We start from the raw sequence: 22,945 nt of genomic DNA, 5'->3' as shown, positions 1-22,945 counted from the left end.
CTATGAAGGGGCTGGCAAATTTCAGCTTAAGACCAAAATGAAAAAAAAAGGTAGAAGTAATTGTGAAAGCTGGTTTTAAAGATAAAGAGTAGAAATACAAATCAAAAATGCTTAAGCACAGATCAATTTTGTAGGAAATGTTGCGATTTTAAGGTGCACCTGAAGTTTTTGACATTTCACGCTCGCAACTTACCACAGCCATCATGTTCCTCAGGGCTTCTCCTAAATATGCACAGAAAATTGCTATTGGAGGAGATTGAAAAAAAATCGTAAGTATGATAGACAATGCTAGTTTTCTATAATTAGAGTTCAATTCTTGCATGCCACCAACAATGTTTTGGATACTAATATTTACTTTGAAACAACTTGTGGTGCGTTGCTCCTTTTAAAGAACATAAGAACATAAGAAATAGGAGCAGGAGTAGGCCATCTAGCCCTTCGAGCCTGCCCTGCCATTCAGTAAGAAGGTGAATGGTACTAAGTAAACTGATTTTTTTTTAAAATGACAATAAAACTTGAAATCATTTGATACTAAACTGAAAAGAAATTCGATACGTTATTCTATGGGAGCTGAATGGCCTTCCCTTGTGCTGCAACAATTCTATGATATTATCAGATATATGCAAAACATTTCTGGTCTCATTAGTATCTTTATTGCAACAGTCTTTCATTATCTACAGAATTTCAAGTTATTCTTTCATAAAGACTTAAAGACTTAAATCAAAGTCATAGAATATTGAAGTCTTATTGGAACTGTATTTCCTGAGCTGAGTCAGGCACTGGCGATTGAAGAAATCAAATATAATTTTTCTTAAATGGCATCATGGAATTTTTAACGATGCAACTGGACTGAATTCCACAGCTCATTCTGTGAAAGTTGTAAATGACTGGACAGTCACTCTTCATGATCTCTCTTTAAACTGTTGACCATTCAATTTCTCTTTCTGGTCCCCATGCCAGCTGACTTTGCAAATAATTCCCTTTCCTCAGATGCATATTTGCCAGATTTTTACTGCCTCGCCCACCTGAGGCCAATGGAGAATGCCATTCTGTGAGCCTTGCCCGCTCCTATTCTGGGGTGGGTGAGGCAGTAAAATTCTAACTACTGTCTCCATTGCAAATTTGCTGCTATCATACTCTCCTCAGAAATCCCTTTCTCTAACTTCCTCTTCTCTCCAAAATTCTTGAACATGTTGCCAACTCCCAGATCCATGCCCATTTTCCCCACATCTCAAGGTTTGCTGAAATGAAGCACGCACGCAGTTAAATTAGTAGTAGAATACTTGATGCTGTCTTGTTGTCATATGGCCATCACAACCACTCACATGTTTGAGTTGGCCAACATATAGCCAGAGCCAGGTGGGTCATCATGAATAAATGCCAATTTTGAGCCTTGGATGCAATGTCATTTTATCATGAAACTAAAACAGAAAATGCTGGAAAGACTCAGCATGACCATAGCTTTAAGAACTCAAAACATGAACTCTTTCTTCCTCCACAGATGTTGCCAGAAGTGCTGAGCCTTTCCAGTATCTTCTGTTTTCATTTCAGATTAGCAGCATCTGCAGTATTTTGCTTTTAGAGTTTGCTTCTGTTTTATTATGGAACTGTTTAAGCTTGATTGAATTTGTTGAAATCTCATTTTGAACATAGAAATTGCAGTTAAGGGAGGAAAATGACAGATGGGTTTTTTTTCCTTGAACGTTGTGAGCAATTTATCAAAAATCATACTAACAAAATACTTGCATGCCATTTAAACCAATTTAAATCATCATGTTGAAATACATTTTTGCTGTTTTTTTAATTAAAAAGGTTGATATATTACAGAAAATGATGCTCACACACCAGAAGTGTGCACCATATAGAAGAGTTTCAGTATTATAGAAAAATGTACCACATGTTATTGCCAAGAGGTGAGTCTGCCATGTCAAAGCATAAAACATTCCTCCCACTGCAACACAAGCCAGAACACAGTTGTAGCTCCATAATCCTTGATAGATTTTCTGGAATGGTGAGGCCAGGGATAACCCTAAAATAAAGTGACAAAGTCAAATAAAAAACGGCTCAGCCTCTTACTGGAAGCTATTTTCAATCTGCTTAAGTGCAAATATTTTCATTATATAATTACCATAGCAAAAAAAACCCGATGGAAATCATTTTGCACATCGTGTTCACACTTCCGTGTGTATAGTCAAAATATTGTGGCATAAAATTAATATCTGCAGCACCACTGAAGGCATTTGTCTGGGTGCACTGCTCTGGCAATATTTCCAGGGCACCCTCTTCATCCTCAGCATTGACACAGTCATCCTCAATGTGTAACAGAAGCCTGTTAAAGAACACTATTCTGACATTACACAGATCCACTGGTTGATGTGATACCGAGCAACAAATTTGTATGTCATGCTGCAAACAGCAAACATGAAATTACAAAATGGGCCATGCACCAATCCTTGTTAAAGGGACATTCAATTAGTTACAGATGAAGTGCCTTTGATTTACTTTTGCTTGGGCTGAGTTGGTGGAAGTACTGTGCTGGGTTGTTGAAATTGTTTTTTTACAGTTAACTTAAGAAGATAGGAGAAGACCTGGTCTAGGTAAAGTGGCAGTTGTTGCAGTTCCCCTTGTTCTGCAACATAACTAGGACATGGAATGGAGTTAGAGGGGAAGGTCTGCAAACAGGGAGGAAATTGGAGGGATCTCCGTAGAAACTAGGCTCTATTCACCAAGGATCAGTCTTTCACCTGCCTCAGGACTGAGCCCTGCAGTAACTTGGGTTCAACAAAGATGTGGTCACTGAACTGTGCCACTTCCTTCAACCTGATCTGGAGTCCAGCACAGTGGGGTGAGGACAACCTTTCCAGTGCTTGTCAAGGTTACCATTGCCCTCAGCATTTAAGTCTCTGGGTTCTTTCTGTTGGGAACAGGTGACATTGCCAACAACTTGCAGTATGCTGTCCAAAAGAGAATTTGGAAGTTGATGCAGGCCATTTATAGAATCCTACAATGCAGAAGGAGGCCATTCGGCCCATCAAATCTGCACCAATCAGAATTCCATCCAGTTTCTATCCCCATAACCTCATGCATTTACCCTAGCAAGTCTCCCTGACACTAAGGGGCAATTTAGCACGGCCTGTCCATCTAATCCGCACATCTTTGCAGTGCAGAAGGAATCTGGAGGAAACCCACGCAGACAACGGAAGAATGTGTCAACTCCACATAAACAGTGAGCCAAGCCAGGAATCAAACCCGGGTCCATGGTGCTGTGAGGCAGCAATGCTAACCACTGTGCTATCCCGTTTACATCCCCTGAGCAGATTTCATACTCTTCTTGTTAAGGGACAAGCAGGATGAAAGGGCACGTGATTTTATCAGGATAATGGGTTTCCTGATGGTGTCCAGCCAAAGTCCAGTACTTTGGCCACTGGGGAAAGGTACAGGAACTGCAAAGGTTATAGGATCTAATAGAAGCCATTCTGTTCATCAAGTCTGCTCCACTGTTCAACAAGATCATGGCTAATCAGATTGTAGCCTTAACTCTACTTTCCTGCCTGTCCCCCATAACCCTTAACTACCCAGTAGATCAAAATTCTGTTTAACTCAACCTTGGATAAATTTAGTGACCCACTATTCTCCATGGAAGAAAATTCCAATGACTAATGACCCTCAGAGAAGAAATTCCTCCTTGTTTTCATTTTAAATGGCAGATCTCATTTTTAAACTGTGCCTCCTAGTTCGAGATTCCACCCACAAGAGAAACACCCACCAAGTATCCTGCCAAGCCTCCTCAGTATCTTACATGTTGTAGTAAGATCACTTTTCATTTCCTTCACCCATTCACCTCTCAATTAGAAACTATTTAATAAAAATTGTTGTTTCCACACACACTTTGGAATTGAGTCACTCATTCCTGTTCATCCCTAATACAGCTCCCAATCTAAATGAACCTCCGCATGGGAGGCTAGTGCCCCTCGTGTCCTGCTTCTACCTCACTAATTACGGATTCTTGCATTTTCCCAATGACAGATGTTGTTCTAACAGGCCTACAGTTTCCTACTTTTTGTCTTATTCCTACTTATTTCCTACTTTTTGTCTTATTCAAGTCTCTCCCTCTAAGGGAACCAACACTCACTTTAGTTACTCTCTTCCTTTTTATATATTTTACTGTCTGTTTTTATATTTCTTTCCAATTTTCATTCATACTCCAATGTCTGTCTCTTTGTTACCTTTTTTATTCATCCTTTGGTTTCTAAAGTTTTCCCAATCTTCTAAGTTACCATTAATCTTTGCAGCATTGTAAATGTTTTCTTTTAATTTGATACCATCTTAGCCATGGATGGTTCCTCCTTCTTGTATCATTTTTCTTTCTCAATGGAATATATCTTTGTTAGCAGTTATGGAGGGGGGGGGGGGGTGCGGGGTGGGTGGATGAGGATGAGGTTTAGACTCCAAGATGAGGAGGAAGGGGGCTGGGGAGTTAGATTCTGAATTTCAGGGGTAGTGGAGATTTAAGCCCTGAGATTGGGGGCTGGGTGTGTGCAGAGTATAGATCCCGAGACTAAATTGAATTATGCACCAATGGCGATCTCATGGATGCTCTCCAACATGTACTGTATGGTGGAAATATTTTTTGGTCTAAATGGAAAAAAAATGGAATAATTCAGATATGATTTAAGTAATTAATTTCCTTATATTTCTCAACGCAGGTTGCTGAAAGCATTGGATATCTTAAAGTGTAAGACAGCTTTGAGTGCAGTCGATGCCTTTGAGTATATTTTGCCATTTGATGGTTGACCTGCCTCAAACTCATTCCAAAGTAGCACATTTGATGTCAGATAATTGCTGATAGTTTGAGTGCTCTGAACGCAAAAATGATGTACAGGTTTTGGGGCAGGTTTACGTAACATGATCAGAAATAGTCAGCATGGATTTGTCAAGGGCAGGTCGTGCCTTACGAGCCTAGTTGAGTTCTTCGATAATGTGACTGAACACACTGACGAAGGAAGTGCAGTGGACGTGGTGTACATGGACTTCAGCAAGGCGTTTGATAAGGTCCCCCATGCAAGACTTCTTGAGAAGGTGAGAGAGCATGGGATCCAAGGGCCTTTGGCCTTGTGGATCCAGAACTGGCTTGCCTGCAGAAGGCAGAGAGTGGTTGTGGATGGGTCTTTTTCGGCATGGAGGTCAGTCACCAGTGGAGTGCCCCAGGGATCTGTTCTAGGACCCTTGCTGTTTGTCATTTTCATAAATGACCTAGATGAGGAAGTGGAGGGATGGGTAAGTAAGTTCGCTGATGACACGAAGGTCGGTGGTGTTGTGGATGGTCTGGAAGGATGTCAAAAGTTGCAGCAGGACATAAATAGGATGCAGGACTGGGCGGAGAAATGGCAGATGGACTTCAATGCGGATAAATGTGTAGTCGTCCATTTTGGCAGAACCAACGGGAGGAACGAGTACACTATCGAGGGCAGGAGTCTTAGTAGTGTTGAAGAGCAGAAGGATCTTGGGGTCCAGGTCCACAGGACTCTTAAATCGGCCTCGCAGGTGGAGGATGTGGTCAAGAAGGTGTATGGTGTACTGGCCTTCATTAATCGAGGGATTGAGTTTAGGAATCGGGAGGAAATGCTGCAACTTTATAAGACCCTTGTCAGGCCTCATTTGGAGTACTGTGCGCAGTTCTGGTCGCCTCACTATAGGAAAGACGTAGAAGCTATTGAAAGGGTACAGAGGAGATTTACAAGGATGTTGCCTGGACTGGGAGGCATGCCTTATGAAGTTAGGTTGAGGGAGCTGGGACTCTTCTCCCTGGAGAGGCGAAGGTTGAGAGGCGACCTGATAGAAGTTTATAAAATGTTGAGAGGAATAGATAGGGTGGATTCTCAGAGGCTATTTCCCCGGGTTGAAATGGTCGCTACGAGAGGACACAGATTTAAGGTGCGGGGAGGAAAGTACAGAAGTGATGTTAGGGGTAAGTTTTTCATTCAGAGGGTGGTGAGTGAATGGAATCGGCTGCTGTCAGTGGTGGTGGAGGCGAACTCGCTGGGGTCTTTTAAAAGACTTCTGGATGAGTATATGGGGTTTAATGGGATTGGGGGTTATAGATAGGTCTATAGATTGGTAGGTGTTGATGTGATCGGCGCAACTCGTGGGCCGAAGGGCCTGTTTGTGCTGTAGTGTTCTATGTTCTATGTAACAGTGGAATCTTGTTTACCCAATGTCAATTTGCTTGTGGTCAAGGTAATAGTGAAGAAATTATTACATTGGTGATACTAGTTTTTAATTTAATTGAGCTCATACTCCTTCAGCAGAATCTTTTGGCTAAATTCTATCTATTGTTGGTGCCAAAATGGAGCATGGCAATATTTCTCCTACCAACTGAAATTCTTCTTCAGCCCTCAATGATTTTAATCCTGACACTGGGCTCACCAGGCTTATCTTGGCTACAGAGAATAGTTTCTATCTTCCCAACCGCACCATGGAGAGATGGTAGTGCCACAGTGGAAGATTTATGTGACACTTAAAGCTCGTTCTGATATATGACAAAAGTGAAGCTCTGCTTACTGACATGAGAAATGTAACAATCAGAAAAATGCAAGGGTTTGATCTTTCTGTAATCAACATGCAGCATTGGCGATTGTATTTTATCTCTCACTGGGTATTGCTGGAGATGCAGTGTAAGATGAGGGAAGAGACCGTTCAGTCCTCCGAGGAAGAGCAGCATGCTACGGAAGTACCATCACATCACTCAAGCTCATCCTCCACCTGCACAGACTCATTTAAGTAGATCCATCACAGGTAGAAAAGTTCACATGTGAAAGGGAGTGGATGTTAAACCTATGGAGAGTTCCCAACAGATGCCTAAGGAAACATGTAGCCAACTTCATGAAGAGCTAAGCCAATGTGTCAATGCAAGTATATAACAATGGCCTCCATATAATGAAAATTACCTTGAAAAATATTCAGCAAGTAGCTTCTGAACATTATGTTCAGATGCAGCGAGTGCTCTCCCAAACTGGTCAACGGGGGATGTGCAGGTCCGTCATGAGGGACATTGGAATAGCCTTGGTGGCACAAACTGATTTGGATGCAGCTTCTAACATTGAGGGTTAATATTTATTTCAAATATTCAAGTCTTGTTGTTCCCTGGAAAATGTAATTGGCCTGGACTTTTCATCTGGTGGGAGCATGGGCACCGAATGTGCTCCTGGTCATGGCTGACCGTGGAGTGCAATTTCATGCTGGCTGGCCAATTAACAGCAATCAGTGTGAAACATGAAGGCTGAGTGCTGCCAGGGAGGGTAGGAAGAGGGTGGGTGCTGAGAAAAGGAAGGGGTCATGCTGGCATTTCCAATCTGCCCCCTTAGGGGAACAGCTGCCGCAGAGCTGTCACAGGAGCTGTTGACCTGTGAAAGATAAATATTGATATTAAAAACTATTTCAGAGGAGTTTAAATAGTGCAATCATACACAGGCCCCACAGCGCCTTCAACTTGTTCTCTCATCCACCAACCAACGTTGTGAGAAGTTAAAACACATGCCTGACATCTTCCGCTGTCTGAACTTTATATGTGAAATTCTGGCCACGATGCACTTTATTTCCAGTCTCATATTGACAACAGAAGTGAGAATGGTATCAGCCTATTGGCTCACAATGCAGGCTGGAGAACATTGTGTTGACAATTTTAAGTGACAAAGGCCTTTGTTTATGGGAAGGGGTTGGCATATGTGTATATATAGTGTGATCACTGTGGCAATGGATGGCACAAGAGCAATGGTGACTGCACTGTCTTCAGTTGACATGTGACTGGATGAAGGCATCATGGGCTTCTCTGGCATGCAGCACTATGCTAGGGTACATCATATGTACCTCTGGATATTCATGTTCTGCTATACCATCATCTTTCTTCTTGTCTTCTGTCTCTAAGGAAGCAGGTCTGTCACAAACATCCTCTGGGTTCGGTTCCACTTTAGGTGCTTGGTTGTCCAGGGCTGAGCTCATTATCACTATTGTGATATCTTTACTGGACTATATTGCAAGTCTCCTCCAGAGCAGTCAAAGCGCCATGACTATGTTTTCAATGGCTTAATCTATTGTGGCCCCAGTGTTAGAAAACAATTACTCTCTCTTGTCCCTCTGTGGTGGGATTATATACTGGTGCCAGCAGCCAGGCCTTCGGGTACCCCATATCCTCAGGAGCCATCAACAGGCTGTGTGGAGCTGGAAAAACTGGAACACTTGAAGCCACTGGAGGATGAAGGCAGCTTGGCAATTCCTGGGAAACTGCGAATATCTGCAGGATCCTCTTGCAGCTGCATACCAGCCTACACTGACACCGTATGATAAACATACCTGGATATCCTAACCAGGAGGAAAAAGGCTAAGAGAAGGAACGAGAAGAGGCAGAGAGAAGACATCTTGGATGCTGTGAAACTGGGTGAGCTATAAGATAGCAGATTTTGGAGCTCTGTTTCCATTAAGGCAACTTCTCCAGCCTAAGATGGACACTCAAATTCCGGTTGTCACATTCATCTGTGATTTCCAATCACAGCATCCCACTGGCCAGACCCAATAATAAAAGTCATCAAGGCAAATCTTCACATAATATCTTCATACAACATCACATCTAAATTCACAAACAAAAATGAGATATTCACCCTTGAATAATCACTGAGTATCCATCTTGTTGGTGTCTTTGCTTGTCCTCATGCTCCTCCACAGTACTGTCCCAATGGCTGGTAAAAGGCTGCTGATTTTCAGATGGCATTGTGGGATGCTCTAGAACAAAGCTTGGCTTTGGGGCCTGGCTTTGGACCACACAACCTTGTTGCTCCTCAGGCAGCAGACTGGCTAGCTGACTGAGGAGCAACATCAAGGGCACTGGCAGTGCTGAGAAAACAAATGCTGTCATCCTGAAAGAGGGGAGCAGGCTCATTACCAATTGTGCCACTGCCAATCTCACATGCTGGCATTACTGCAATCCTAGTAATCTGAGGACACATTGCTGAATTGCCAGGTGAGTCTGCGCCTGGATGACACCAAGTTTGGCTCTCATGACACCAGGCTGATATTTAGCCATGGCACTAAGATGTTGGCTGGCTTCTGCTTGCACTGCAGTAGAATCTACGATGATAGCCACCAGATGGACATTCCTGCTGAGTTGCAAATACAGGACTATCCCTTCCACGGTGAACAGTATGGGTTTTGAGCTCTACATTTTCCTGTGCCAACTTGGAGCGCTAGTCTTCTATGTTCCTTGCAATGACAACAAGTACAGGCTCTCTGGCAAGCTTGCTGGTGCACCAAGCATCTGTGTATGCATGCTCATCAGCCTTCTCAAAATCTTCAACTGAGTTTGCTGCAGCAGAATTCATCCATTACTTTGCACTCATAAGAACATAAGAACATAAGAAATAGGAGCCGGAGTAGGCCATCTAGCCCTTCGAGCCTGCCCCGCCATTCAATAAGATCATGGCTGATCTGTTGTGGCTCAGTTCCACTTTCCCGCCCTCTCCCCATAACCCTTAATCCCCTCTCTTATCAAAAACCCATCAACCCGCTTCTTAAAAATATTTAGCGAGGCAGCCTCCACCACTTCAACGGGCAGAGAATTCCAGAGATTCACCACCCTTTGAGTGAAGAAGTTCCTCCTCAACTCCGTTCTAAACTGCCTCCCCTTTATCTTGAGGCTGTGCCCCCTAGTCCTACTGTCTTTTTTGAGCGGGAAGAGTCTCTCCACCTCTATCCTATCCATCCCATTCATCATCTTATACGTCTCAATGAGATCTCCCCTCATTCTTCTAAACTCTAGCGAGTACAAGCCTAGTTTATTCAGCCTCTCCTCATAGCTCAACCCCCTCAACTCCGGTATCAGCCTAGTAAACCTCCTCTGCACTCCCTCCAGGGCCAAAATATCCTTGCGCAGGTGCGGCGCCCAAAACTGCACACAGTACTCCAGCTGCGGCCTCACCAATGCCCTATACAGCTGCAGCAAGACCTCCCTACTTTTATATTCAATCCCCCTCGCTATGAAGGCCAGCATCCCATTCGCCTTCCTGACCACCTGCTGCACCTGACCTGCACTCCAGGGAGTTACTCCTTTCCCTTGACTTAGCTGCAGCCCATTTATGCTGAATTAGTCAGACTCCGACTCTGGACTATTTTCTGATGTGCACTCATTGCTTGTACCTGAGCTTGGGACTGGAATTTTCACTCTGATGGAACTGCTCTTCCTCTTGGCTGAGTTGAGGTGACCAGTGGCAGTTCTTGGGTATCTTAAAGCACAAAAGCAGAAGAGGAAGATTGAGGTGGTGTATGGGGTGGGGAGGAAAGCAGAAGGCTCATGGTTACACCTAATGCAGCTTTCACTCCATGCCATATTCTGGATGAGAAAGAGCATAAGACATTACTAACTGCCATCAACAGCACTATGATTCCTAACAGTGTTGGCCACATGATTTTAAGCATCCTCTTTGTGAGAGGGCTCAGGTTTTTGAGTCTTGCTGGCCTCCCACCAGTTCTCTGGATTTCTCCGCTGATATGCGCCACCTTTTTTGTGCGAGAGGGCAGAATGTCGATGCTTGTGTTGCACCCTGTTTGATTTAATGTTCCTGTTAAAGACGAATATCTGGACTTACGTCAATGTAGCGAGAGATGATGGGCGTATTGGGCAGATTGAGAGGCTGGTGGCATGATGTACGTAATGTCTTGTGGAGATGCAATCATTGACCTTGACTGCACGTGTAGAGCCACTAAACTTCTTATGGCACTGCTGTCAGGTCCTCAGGCTCCATGGAAACATTTGATGTTCCTGACGTAGTTCCCATTCACTGGTTGGAGAATTGGTGTGAAATTTCTGTTGCTTCAGTAGGGGAGGCCTTACCAAATTAAGTGCCTGTCAAGCAAATACCTCGTCAGCACTGGACTAACGCCATCTGATTTGGGACCTTGGCAGCAGAAATCTCCCCTCTCACGGGTTGTCATCCATTCAGAGGTCAGGAGCTCCCCATTGTTGGCTGTTGCTCTAGAGGCAGTGTCTGTTGCCTGGCATTCTCCAGGAGCTTCACGTAGTTTCGTCGCTGCATCCCTGGTATACATGTTTGCAGTTGTAGATGCGCCTAGTTTGGGGGCGTTTAAGAGATCCGTGGATAGGTTTATGGATGGAAAGGGATTGGTTTAGGTTAGAGGGTCATTGCTTTTTAACTGGTCGGCGCAACATCGTGGGCCGAAGGGCCTGTTCTGCGCTGTTATGTTCTATGTTCTAATACATGTGACAATAATAAATGAAAAGCACTGAGAAGAATGAAGGTCACAAGTCTCTGGAACTCTCTTCCTCCAAAGGCAGTGGAATCAGAATTGTTGAATATTTTAAGGAAGAGCTATACAGATTCTTGATAAGGGTGTGAAAGTTATCAAGTAAAACGTCTGACAAAACCAGGTTTCAGTCCAACCGATTTTATCGTCAAGTGACAAAGGGGCTAACCCGAAAGCTAGTGAGTTTACTATCAAATAAATTGGTTGGACTGAAACCTGGTGTTGTCAGACTTTTTACTGTGTTTACCCCAGTCCAACGCCGGCATATCCACATCAAAGTTATCAAGGGCAGGTGGGAATGTGAGAATGAGGTATAATCAGAACAGCCATGATCTTATTGATTGGCAGAGCATCAGTAAGATCTTGGCTGTTCTTATGCATCCCATTTACTGAGGATGTCAGTTGTGACTTTGATTAGGTGCAACTTGACTGCATGATGGAAACTTGAGATATTCAAACCTGTAGTTGTGGGATAGACAGACACAGATGTGAAAGTGTCAGCACATTCAAGAACTTCAGTGAAGAAAGGGAGATATCAGACAAGGTGGTAGCTTATGAGAACAGAGGGTGGAGTATGGATTTTTTTGATGAAGAACTGATAATGTTTTGAAAGGGAATCGGGGGGGGAATCAATACCTGCGGACAGAGAATCATTTATATTGTCAACTAACATAGGGTCAGAGAGGTTGGCGGAAAGATTGGAATGGAAAGCCGTTTACTGCCAAGGGGTGGTGGGGCTGTCAATGAATTGGGTGGAAAGTGGGTTTCATGGACAATATGCACTTGGAAAGGGAATAAGGGATCTAGGAGAGAAATGGAAGAAAAATGTAGATTCAGATGTAGGACAGGAGAGTATCTTGGGTGTTCAAGTTGTTGGGAAAGAAGGGGGAAGGAATTCAGCACCAGCATTTGAACAGGTAATTTCTATCTTAGCAACAAAGTTGTCCACAACGCCTTTGCAATCGTTGGAAGTGAGGATAGGGAAGGGCAGCGGAAAGAAGTTTAAGGAGAGGCTGTTTATTGTGGAGAAAATAAAGCAGCATTTTTCTTTACATTTGCAGGTTACCGTGGAGCAATGGGCTGTCTGGCTGTGGACTGCAAAGGCTGATGTGCATGAGGTGGTTTAGCTGGATCTTGTGATGGATGGCTTAAACACTCAACTTTCTACTCCTTTGACCTGAGGGAGTGGAGGTGGGGCCACACAGAGGAAACAACCAAGGCAGGAAAAACAACATGTTTTTAAGTGAGAAAGGTATCAAAGGAAAGGCTGCGGAGCAACTAAGCAAATAAGAGCTGCGGGATAAAGGTCCAGACACTAAACATTTGAAGTCTGAAAATGGCTTTTGAGAGAGCTTATTCCATAGTTGGAAAAGGGGATATAGACGCAGATGGTGAACAATACAAGTGGCTTGGTCAAAGAGAGGTTTTAAGGAACATCTTAAAGGAGGAAAAAAGGTAGAGAGGTGTAGGGGTTTTTGAAGGGAATTCCAAAGCTTAGGGCTGATACAGCTGAAGGCACAGCCACCAATGATGAAGCACTTAAAATTGGAGATGCTTAAATGGTCAGAGTTGGAGAATCACAGATATCTCAGATGGCTGTAGAGTTGGAGAAAGTTACAGAGATAGAAATGGACGAGCCTTTGGAGAAATTTCAATACAAAAATAAGAATTTTAAAATTGAGTTGTTGCTTAACCGGCAAGTGTAGGTAAGCAAGCATAGGGAGATGGCTGAGTGAGACTTTGTGTGAATTAAGACACGGGGTAGCAGAGTTTTGTATAACCTCAAATTTATAGAGAGTAGAATATGTTGGCCAATAATGTGTTGGAATAGTTAAATCTAGAGGTGGATGAGGGTGCCAGCAGCAGTTGAAAAGAGGCGTAGGAGGAGTCAGGCATCATTGCAGGGATGAAAATAGACAGTCTTAGTGATAACATGGATAAGTTCATCTCAGAAGTTCATGTTGGGATAAAATTAATAATTTGATTCAGCCTCAGGCATTTGCCAAGGTGAAGAGATGGAGTTGGTGACTGGAGATCAGAGTTTTTGCTGGGTACTGGAGAAAATGGTTTAGGTCTTCCCCGTATTTAATTGGGAGAAAATGTCTGCTGATTCAGTATTGGGTGTCAGATATGGGGAGGGGGGGGCGTAGATTCTCCCAGCCCACTTTAGCAGTGCAGTAGTGGCCTGGGAGACTCGAGCACAAGCTGTTTAGCTGTGCCAGGGCCTCTGCGAGTTTCCGGGGGGAGGTGTGTGGTTGAAAGATGAGGGTATTGGAAAGATCCAGGCCATGGGAGGGGAGGGTGAGAGGCGGGTGGCGGGCGGGGGGGGGGGGAGAGAATTAAACAAGGTGAGTCCAGCCTGGATAAGTCCAGGGGCCAGGAATCGGGCACTGGGAGGTGGCATGGCCACCGATGGAGGGTTGCTGTACGGGCCAGTGATCGGGAGGCCAGCAGTGTAGGGTTACTCCGCATGCACCAATCACCACTCTGACAGATCGGCACATGAACAGTGGCCTACTCAGTGCTATGCTGTCAGCCTCTCCAGCAGGGATGGGTCTTGCCGCCAATGACTCACGCTAGTGCACTCTGCAGTGCAGAGTGCGGTAGATTTGTTTTCAAACTCCTGCTGAAAAAAACCAGCCAGGTCTACCCCAGTTCTTACACAAATTTGACATTTGGAATTTTTTTGGGAGAATCGCCCTGTATTGTGACAGTTCAGGAACACTGGAGGGGATTGAGAGTGATAAAGAGCTGGGTAACGTTGCTGCACTGCACATATGCAGGCTGACAATGTGTTTTCAGATGATATCATAGAGGGGATGTAGATGAGAAATAGGATGGAAGGGTGGGGGGTACAAGATAGATCTTAGAGGTCACCAAATGATAGTAGTGTGGAAGCTGGAAGAGAAGCCACTGCTGGTGATTCCCTGGATGTGAGTAGACATCTTCAAAGTGTATAGTTATGTTGTAGTTACTGTTTGGCACTAATGATAAATTTTATTGAACTAAACCCATCAATAAAAACTGCAAGTAATTAAGTTACAAATAAACAAGGTCCTGTGGAATTCACATCTCCATAAAACCTTGCTTTATTAAAAATCCCACTGTTTTACAAACTAATCCCATGCTGATGCTGCATTTAGCATACTCACAATAATGATGTGTATAATTTGGCTGCCATATCACAACGTGCAGGCAAAAGGCATAACATTATGCACCCAAATTCCTTTGGCACTCTATGATTTAAAGATGTACTCTTCCACAAGTTGTATAACCTGCTCTTCCACCATGTACATGAAAATAGTTTTGATTTGTTACCTTGGATAATGTAACAGTAATGAAGCAGTATCAGAATAATTTATTCTACTTTGAATTAGTAAACATTTATGTTCTCATGGAATAATTCCATAACATATTTAAGCTTTTGAAGTTAAGAACTGCTGCACTCCACCCCCCTCCCCCACCAACAATGGGTGGCAGCAAGTTGGGGCGAGTTAGATGGGATTCTCATCTACCATGTAAGCACCCACTGCCATTTTTATGGCAGCATTTTTAGTGGTAGGAGTGTCACATCTTGGGGAGACAATATCTTTCATTATAATACTTAAATTGGGCACCCACAGTGCAGTTGGTGGCATGAACTGTTTATTCTAGCTGGTGGTTTTTAGAGCACCTCTTATGGGGCAGGAGAAGCAGCAGTGTCCCCTGTAGCCTCTCAAGCAAACCTTCCAGCAGTTGTGGTTTCCTGCCACAATTGCCTGGCTCTCCCCTCAGACTCATGATCTGCTGATCCCCACCCCCTAACCCCCAATCTTTACCACTCTTCCTCTGACCCCTTGATCTCCACAAGCCCTACCTGCCCCTCCTTCCTTCCTGATTCTGTGCTCCATCTTATCCAGCATCTCATTATCTTTCCCTTCCTCCCAAATGTGGCCTTCAACTCTAATTTCATGACCAACCACAATCTTTCCTTTTGTCCCGATTTGCTCGGCTTTGATCTCCACACCAGAAATTCCCTACGATTCCCTCTAAATCAATTGACATGCACTAACACTTTCCACACTGATACCAATGATTTCTCCCTCCCTTCTAACTCCCATACTCCAATACCTACCCAACTTTGAAACTCCAAGGGTCGAAATCCTGCCGAATTACGGGGAGAGGTGGTTACTGTCAGTCATACACTAAGGCCTGGGATCGTCGTTGGACCCCTGAAGAGAGGGAATGGGGCACATTTGGGGTAACACTGGCAACGGGGGAGTCAGATGCAAGGGCAGGGGTATAGCTCTCAGTGGGTGTCCATGTTCCCTGATGCTGGGATCTTTGACTTGGCTCCGAATGCCTTTGAAAGAGCAGTCCTTTGGAGAGGCTGCTGACAAACCAGACAGGGTTTGCTAGGTGGCCTTCAAGAGGCATAGAAAACCAATATAATTCAAGAAAATTCCTGAGCCACCAGTAAATCTCAATGGACCCAGGATTATTGACCTTTAATGTGGCTCAATAATGAGCTTCAGTAGCTAGTGGACAGGTAGCCCACATCAGTCCAATCCTGTCACTGATTTCACGAGGGGGCAGAATGATGGTCAGTTATGCTGCCAGCAGGAATGGGCCACAAAGCCTCCCCTGCGATTATGTGTGTCCAGCACTACCTAGTCTATTCTAGTGGGCTCCATTTAATCACAGGCACAGTATGCAAAGGTGAGATCAACTGAGGAGTTTTGGATCAAAGGCCATCTTGAGAGTCTGGGGTAGAAATACAATGAGGGTAAATGTGCAAAATAAGTGACATTGCATCTGTCGACCTACCTGATATGCAGTTTTACTGTGGTTAATGAAACAAAATACTGAATTGCATAATATCAGCTCCAGTTGAATTTCAAACTTATGGTTATAATAAAATAAAAAATGAATTGCAAAAGAAATGCATGATCATTATAGTCCCACTATCTGGGCTGAGGTTTCACTCTAGCTTTTCCTAGTCCCAGTAGGCCAGTTTAATACAAGTTTTATAATCTCTTAACTATTTGACCACATTCTTCCTGTCTACAGTCCTTAGCAAGCAGGAAAGATATTGCAGCTTATTTATGTTGCTGAGTTAAAATTGCAGCCAAGTCTCAATGATGTTTTGCATCTAAATGTAAAACAGGACATCAGCTTTTGGCTGTTGTTGTTGCCTCTTGTCATCTGCAGAGTGGGTAAATAGCCTTTGTGATTTTAGTTGCCCATCTGTGGTTTGTGCCTTGGATTTGAAGGGTTAAAGTTGCCACCCTTGTTGTTAATGTACAAATACTCTTTAGTGGGATAGTGGTAGCTGCATCAGATTTACCAAGAAAATTGTCATATTTCTATTAAATAAAGGATCCCTAAATACATTTCATGTTCTGGACAGACTCTTCTATACGAACAAGGATTAATCTTACCTGCTAGTATACCGAGACAGGATCCAACTGCAGCATGCAAACATGCGATAGGAGATGAGATAACTAATGCAACAAGGAAAATGCCACCGCTCCATGGACTGTCACAGCCTAACACCTGGCCAACACCCACTGGGATAGCTCTCAGAAGCTGAGTAAAAATTTAGTAGGTCATTATTTGATTTATATAAACTTGAAAGTACAAAAGTCGTGGAAGATGTGGACTTGAAATTACAACAGTGGTTTAAAAGTTTAATTTGTCACCACTGAAATTAACCAAATTCCCAAATGGGATTGCTTTACTATTGTTACTATAATTTACTATTTCATCTCAGTTTGCCTCAGAATTCTTTTATTTTCCTTCATATGCGGTTTGCTTGACTTGATACTTCCTTTCCCAAAATCCATTAGAATCCTCACCTTTTCTCTGTTTGGCTGAGTTCATTCTGAACTCAGTAGAAATAAAAAGAGAGAGAGAGACAGGGGCTTCCCACTCATTAACCTTTTACACTATAGTAAAAACTCAAGATTGATTCCAAGGGGAATCAAAAGTAAGGCTTTTGCTGCCACTTCCCAGAGTCTATAGTTTCTTGTCACGTGGCAACCCTTGGAAACAATGGTACATTGTACAAACGAGAGAGAAACCTCAAGGATGTTGTCCCACTCTCCGTCACAATTTTCATTCAGGGAAGAAGTGGTCAGTGACCGTCCAAGCGTGGCTAGTGAGGCAGCAGTAAGGTTACAATGCCAACATTTGCCCCGATTCCCTTAAAGCCACCCTGCTTGAAATTGTTCAAAACTATGGATGCAAGTTTGCCCCTATTAGTCTGGGGAGCCTTATTATTGATATATAAGTTTAGATTTAGACTTTTCTCACTTTCTGAAAGTGGTAATAATAAAGTTAATGTACGTGTGACTGCAAGAGGAAGGCGTACACATTGAATTTGTCATAGCATCTGAAACTCGGAGGATATGGCACCTTATACTTATTTCTCCAGAGAAATGTTTTTGAAAAAAGTTGTTGCTTTTAAATATTGGGGTAAATTTCTTGAAGATAAATTAGATTGTCTGCTTATTGTAGAATTTGCTTTATTTTTCTGCTATTTGAATTAATTGAATGAAAACCAGGAAGGTTCTACAACAGGTAGATAATCCACTTAATCATATTTTCACTCAGATGAAGGAGACAAAAAATCCTAATTTTGTTAACCCATATTAACGCAAGTTAATAAAAAGCTGTGAGATGCTAGATAGCTAAGATATGAATGAGCTACCTTCAATGTTATATCCCCATAAACTATAAATAAGTTGGCTGTTTGCTCTTGGAATGAAAAAGCACCTCCCTCTGTGTGCTGGCAAGTATTTTAACGCCTTCTGTTCACAAGCAGAAAGAGTTAAGACAGGCAAGCAGCCAAGTTTTGAAAGAGAAAGATGAAAAGGTTTTTGTGGAATATTAAAAATGTTTGAAATGCTGAAGGACGGTTAGCAATCATCTTGTTTAAGCCAAATCAGATGACCCAACGTTGTAACAACTGTGCACATGATGTACCACGCATTATTTTACAGCCTTTGTACAGTGCTTTCTCAAAGATAATGATGCATTTAATCTGCATTTTTTGAATTGGAGCTAGAAAGGTGAAGTACTATAACTGAAACATCCATAACAATGCAAATTGTCGGCTTATGAGTAAAAATTTAAATTACTTCAGGTATGGATTAATATGTCTGAGCTTACTGCAGTTAAACAGCATTATCACAATACAGACAAAAAGGTGAAAATCTGGAATCATATTCTTTAAGTAGAGAAAAATATTTTTATCAGTTTTGCATTTAATGTTTTGTAGGGAAGTACCTTATCCCACTGGGGTAATACACATGCTCATTCTGATATCAATTCATGTTTCCACAATCACATAGATACGAATCTGAAGAACAAGTTTCCTTACCATTGGAACGCTCAGTTCTGGCCATGTGGCATTTAGTGGTCCAGGTGTGGGTTGAATGAGAACCTGGGGAAAATGCGGGTTGTCATGTCCTGTTGCAGCCATAAAAACCGACAGAAGAATATTAAAAGGCAGTGTCAAAATAGGCAGGTCCCATCTTTCCATTATAGAGGCCAAAGCACTTGAAACCACAGGGCTGCAAAAATAAATTATTTTTACTGCAATTATGAGCTGGTTACCAGGTTCATTTACAAAATGAGTAGTGTGCTCTTTTAAAGGTTAGGAAACAGTTAGATTTTTCATTCTTAATAAATTTCTCTGTAGTGAACAAGGATAACAATTTGAATTTAAACACCACTTCTAATGGTATTGCTCACGAGGTCCTTCATGAGCAATATCAAACAAAAATACGAGGTGTTTCTTTTATTCATGGAACATGGACATCGCTAGTTGGCCAGCGTTTACTGCCCATCCTTGATTGCCCTTGAACTGAGTGGCTTGCTAGGCCATTTCAGAGGACGGTTTAGAGTCAACCACATTGCAGTGGCTCTGAAGTCACATGTAGGCCAGACCAGGTAAGAACAGGTAGTGTCCTTCCTAAAGGATATTAGTGAACCAGATGGGTTTTTCCAACAATTGACAATAGTTTCATGGTTATCAGTAGATCTTTAATTCCTGATACTTTTTAGCCAGGATTTGAACCTGGGTCCCCAGAACATTAGCTGAGTTTCTGGATTGATAGTCCAGTGATAACACCACTAAGTAATCGCCTCCCCTCCTTAGGACAAGCTTGATGTAAGAGGTAGGTTTAATGAGTGTCTTAAATGGAGGAATGTGGAGAGATTTAGAATGGCAAGTACAGGGTTCAGGGCCTAGGCAACTCACAGACCACAATCAGTAAGGATAGGCATCAACACCTCCTCTACGATAATCCTCAACACCGGTGCCCCACAAGGCTGTGTTCTCAGCCCCTTACTATACTCCTTGTTCACCTATGACTATGCAGCCAAATTCCCCTCCAGTTCGATTTTCAAGTTTGCTGATGACACCACCGCAGTGGGTCGGATCTCAAACGATGACAAGACAGAGTACAAGAACGAGATTGAGAATCTGGTGAACTGATGTGGCAGCAATAATCTCTCCCTCAATGTGAACAAAACGAAGGAGATTGTCATTGACTTCAGGAAGCATAAAGGAGAACATGCCCCTGTCTACATTAATGGAGCTGAAGTAGAAAGGAGCGAGAACTTCAGGTCTTTAGGTGTCCAGATCGCCAACAACTTGTCCTGGTCCCCCATGCCGACACTATAGTTAAGAAAGCCCACCAACACCTCTACTTTCTCAGAAGACTAAGGAAATTTGGTAAGTCAGCTATGAGTCTCTCAACTTTTACAGATGCACCATAGAAGGCATTCTTTCTGGTTGTATCACAGGTTGGTACGGCTCCTGCTCTGCCCAAGACAGCAAGAAACTACAAAGAAGGTAAATGTAGCCCAATCCATCACGCAAACCAGCCTCTCACCCACTGACTCTGTCTACACTTCCCGCTGCCTTGGCAAAGCAGCCAGCATAATTAAAGGCCTAGAACATCCTCTCTTCCGCCTTCTTCCTTTGGGGGGAAAAAATGCAAAAGTCTGAGGTCACATACCAACCGACTTAAGAACAACTTCTTCCCTGCTGCTGTCAGACTTTTGAATGGACTTATCTTGCATTAATTTGATCTTTTTCTACACTCTAGCTATGACTGTAACACTACAGATTGCACTCTTTGTTTGTTCTCTTTAAACAGTAAGTTTTGCCTGTACAGTGCGCAAGAAATAATACTTTTCACTGTATGCAAATACATGTGACAATAATAAATCAATTCAAAATCAATGGTGGGGCAATGGAATTAACAGATGTGCAATAAGAACTAGGAGTAGGAAACTCAACGTATGAACTTTTAGAGGGTAGACTATAATTAGGATCAACATGTGATAAGACACTGGGCACAAATGGGCTCCAGTTAGGCCAAGGTGAAAGGATAACTTGTGTGATAGCTCACCAGAGGACAAAATTGCAGAGGGCTGAGATGAGACTTCTGATGGGTTGTGTCCTGGAGAACTCTTATGGGTGTGCACACCAAGATACTGATAGCATCATCAGGCCTGACACTGTGCCTTACGTCAGTGTCAAGGATACCAAAGCCAACTTGGTACAAGGCTTTGTATAGTGATTGGAGTCCACCTTTCCTGAAAATGGTGACCAACTCCATGACAGCACTTGTACACACACTGGCAACGCAATGTCTAGTGATCAATATTCAAATGCCACTCAGGCAGGAGTCACCCAAGATCTGAGTGCTGGAATGGAAGCTCAGACTAAGGTCATGGGAACTGTTTGTTGCAAGTTTTGTTTGGCTCAGTTTGCTACCATTATGGTTAGTAGTCAAGAAGCATACAAGCTCTCACAACAGATCACAATCCTCTAACAGATTATTAGGATTACGGAGATGCTGGCCTGGGAGAGTGCCATTGGTTCCATGTGAATAAGCCAGTTGTTTATCTCAGGATGATCACATTCATTCTCTCACCATTGCCACGTGCCTTTGCTGTTGCCTGTCAGCCAGCCAACTCAGAATGCTGCCACCCATACAGAGCTCCAAAGCAGGCTCCCAAAGGCTCAGAACTGCTGGTGGTCATTCTGCAAACTCATCTACAAATCTACAGCAACATGGTTCACTCTTAACTCCTCTCTGGAATGCCACTCAGTTGTAGTTGCTGGGTCAAAATTTGGTTACTCCCTTCCTAACAGCACTGCACAGTACATGTTACAAAACATGGACTGCAGTAGTTCAAGATGGAGGATTACCATCACCTTCTCGAGGGCAACTATGAATGGGCAATAAATGTTGGCCTTACCAATGATACCCATATCTCTTGACTGATTAGAACAATTAATTGTGTTCTCTAAAGAGAGAAAGATCGTCTTGAAGTAGTTGTTTATAGAAATGTTCAATGTAGTAACAAATATCCGTGACTCTTAAAATGATCAAAAAATAATGCTCCACCTAATCACTAGACTTGTAAGGGTCACGTTCTCAGTTTGTGATGCAAAAAAAGGATTAGTAATGGAAAAATGAAAAAATAAGTGATTAAACTTTAATAAACCAATTAAACCAAATACAATGCATCAAAGATGTAACAACACGAATACTGAAGAGAGAACTGTGTGTGAAATAAGTTGTAGCTTGTTAAATACAGGAAAAACAGCAGAGATTAGAAAATAGTGTTCCAGTTTGTTTTAAAAAGGTCAGATTTATAATCCTGCCAGCTAGCATGACGTTATAGTTGGAAAAATACTGAAGTTAATTATAAAGGAAGTGTACAAGCATATTAAACAAGAATAAAAGAAATAACTCCAAGCCAACATGGGGATTATGATAGGCAGATCATGCTTAACAAATTTATTGCCAAGGCAGCAATAAATTTTCTTCTGAAAATTCCAGACATGATAAAGTCACATTATGTAAACAGCTATCATGCTTACCACATAAGAAATATACTGTAAGGTATGATAACCATTATGCTATGTTCTTTGATTTAAAATCTGGAGACATCAGGCCACTTCCTGTCATAGCAGGTGAAAAATTTAAATTCAGTTAATTAAGTAATTTTGGGATCACAAAATTATGGCCTGCATTTACTCCCTACTCTGCAAGCCTGAAATGGAAGAAGGTGCCATTGATTATCTACTTTCTGTTCTGCATGTGGCGAGTGTTAAATGGAGTTGGGCCTGCCACCTACAGAAAGAGTACAGAGACTGCAGAATATAGAAGCAGGCTGGGTAAAAGGCCTGCTTTCTGTGTTTTGGGACTTTGAAGAATAAAACAAAAAATAGCTCTCTAGACCTCAGTCTTCACATCTCCTTGCCTCATCTACACCAACTCATACCCTATGCTGCCCACCCATCACCTTTTTCCTGTCCATACCAACCTATCCAGTATCCACTTTTGGGTCCATGTTGAAATGAAATAAAATAAAGTTCTAAGTATCTATTGCAGACTTTATTTAAAAAATACACAAAAATAAAATTCCAGTCAATACATTTAAATTCTTTCAAGTACTTAGTCCTTTGCAAAAGCCAGCAATTAATTCAAGTACTTAATCCCACATGAATATTCATAACCTCACATCAAAGATTTTATAAAATACTAGTCCAAATCATATCCTGCAGGCCGCTACCTGGCTCACCGACCCTCAGTAATAATCTCCCTTGTTCAAAAAGTGTCAGTAA

General features: G+C 42.6%; 1 protein-coding gene across 1 annotated transcript in view; it reads right to left on the bottom strand.

The window, feature by feature from the left end:
- Positions 1–22,945, bottom strand: part of LOC145339395 (urea transporter 2-like) — a 63,402-nt gene that overhangs the window by 3,755 nt on the left and 36,702 nt on the right. Inside the window, exons 5-8 of the mRNA XM_080183886.1 lie at positions 18,674–18,866; positions 16,731–16,878; positions 1,895–2,029; positions 194–243 (exon numbers count right to left, since the gene is read on the bottom strand). Coding sequence (XP_080040012.1) covers positions 194–243; positions 1,895–2,029; positions 16,731–16,878; positions 18,674–18,866 — 526 coding nt within the window. The remainder of the gene's footprint in view (positions 1–193; positions 244–1,894; positions 2,030–16,730; positions 16,879–18,673; positions 18,867–22,945) is intronic.

Source organism: Carcharhinus amblyrhynchos, chromosome 1 (genome assembly GCF_965287045.1).
Source record: "Carcharhinus amblyrhynchos chromosome 1, sCarAmb.v2.hapA, whole genome shotgun sequence".
In the NCBI taxonomy this organism is placed as follows: domain Eukaryota; kingdom Metazoa; phylum Chordata; class Chondrichthyes; order Carcharhiniformes; family Carcharhinidae; genus Carcharhinus; species Carcharhinus amblyrhynchos.
This window is presented reverse-complemented; position numbering and strand designations above follow the sequence as displayed.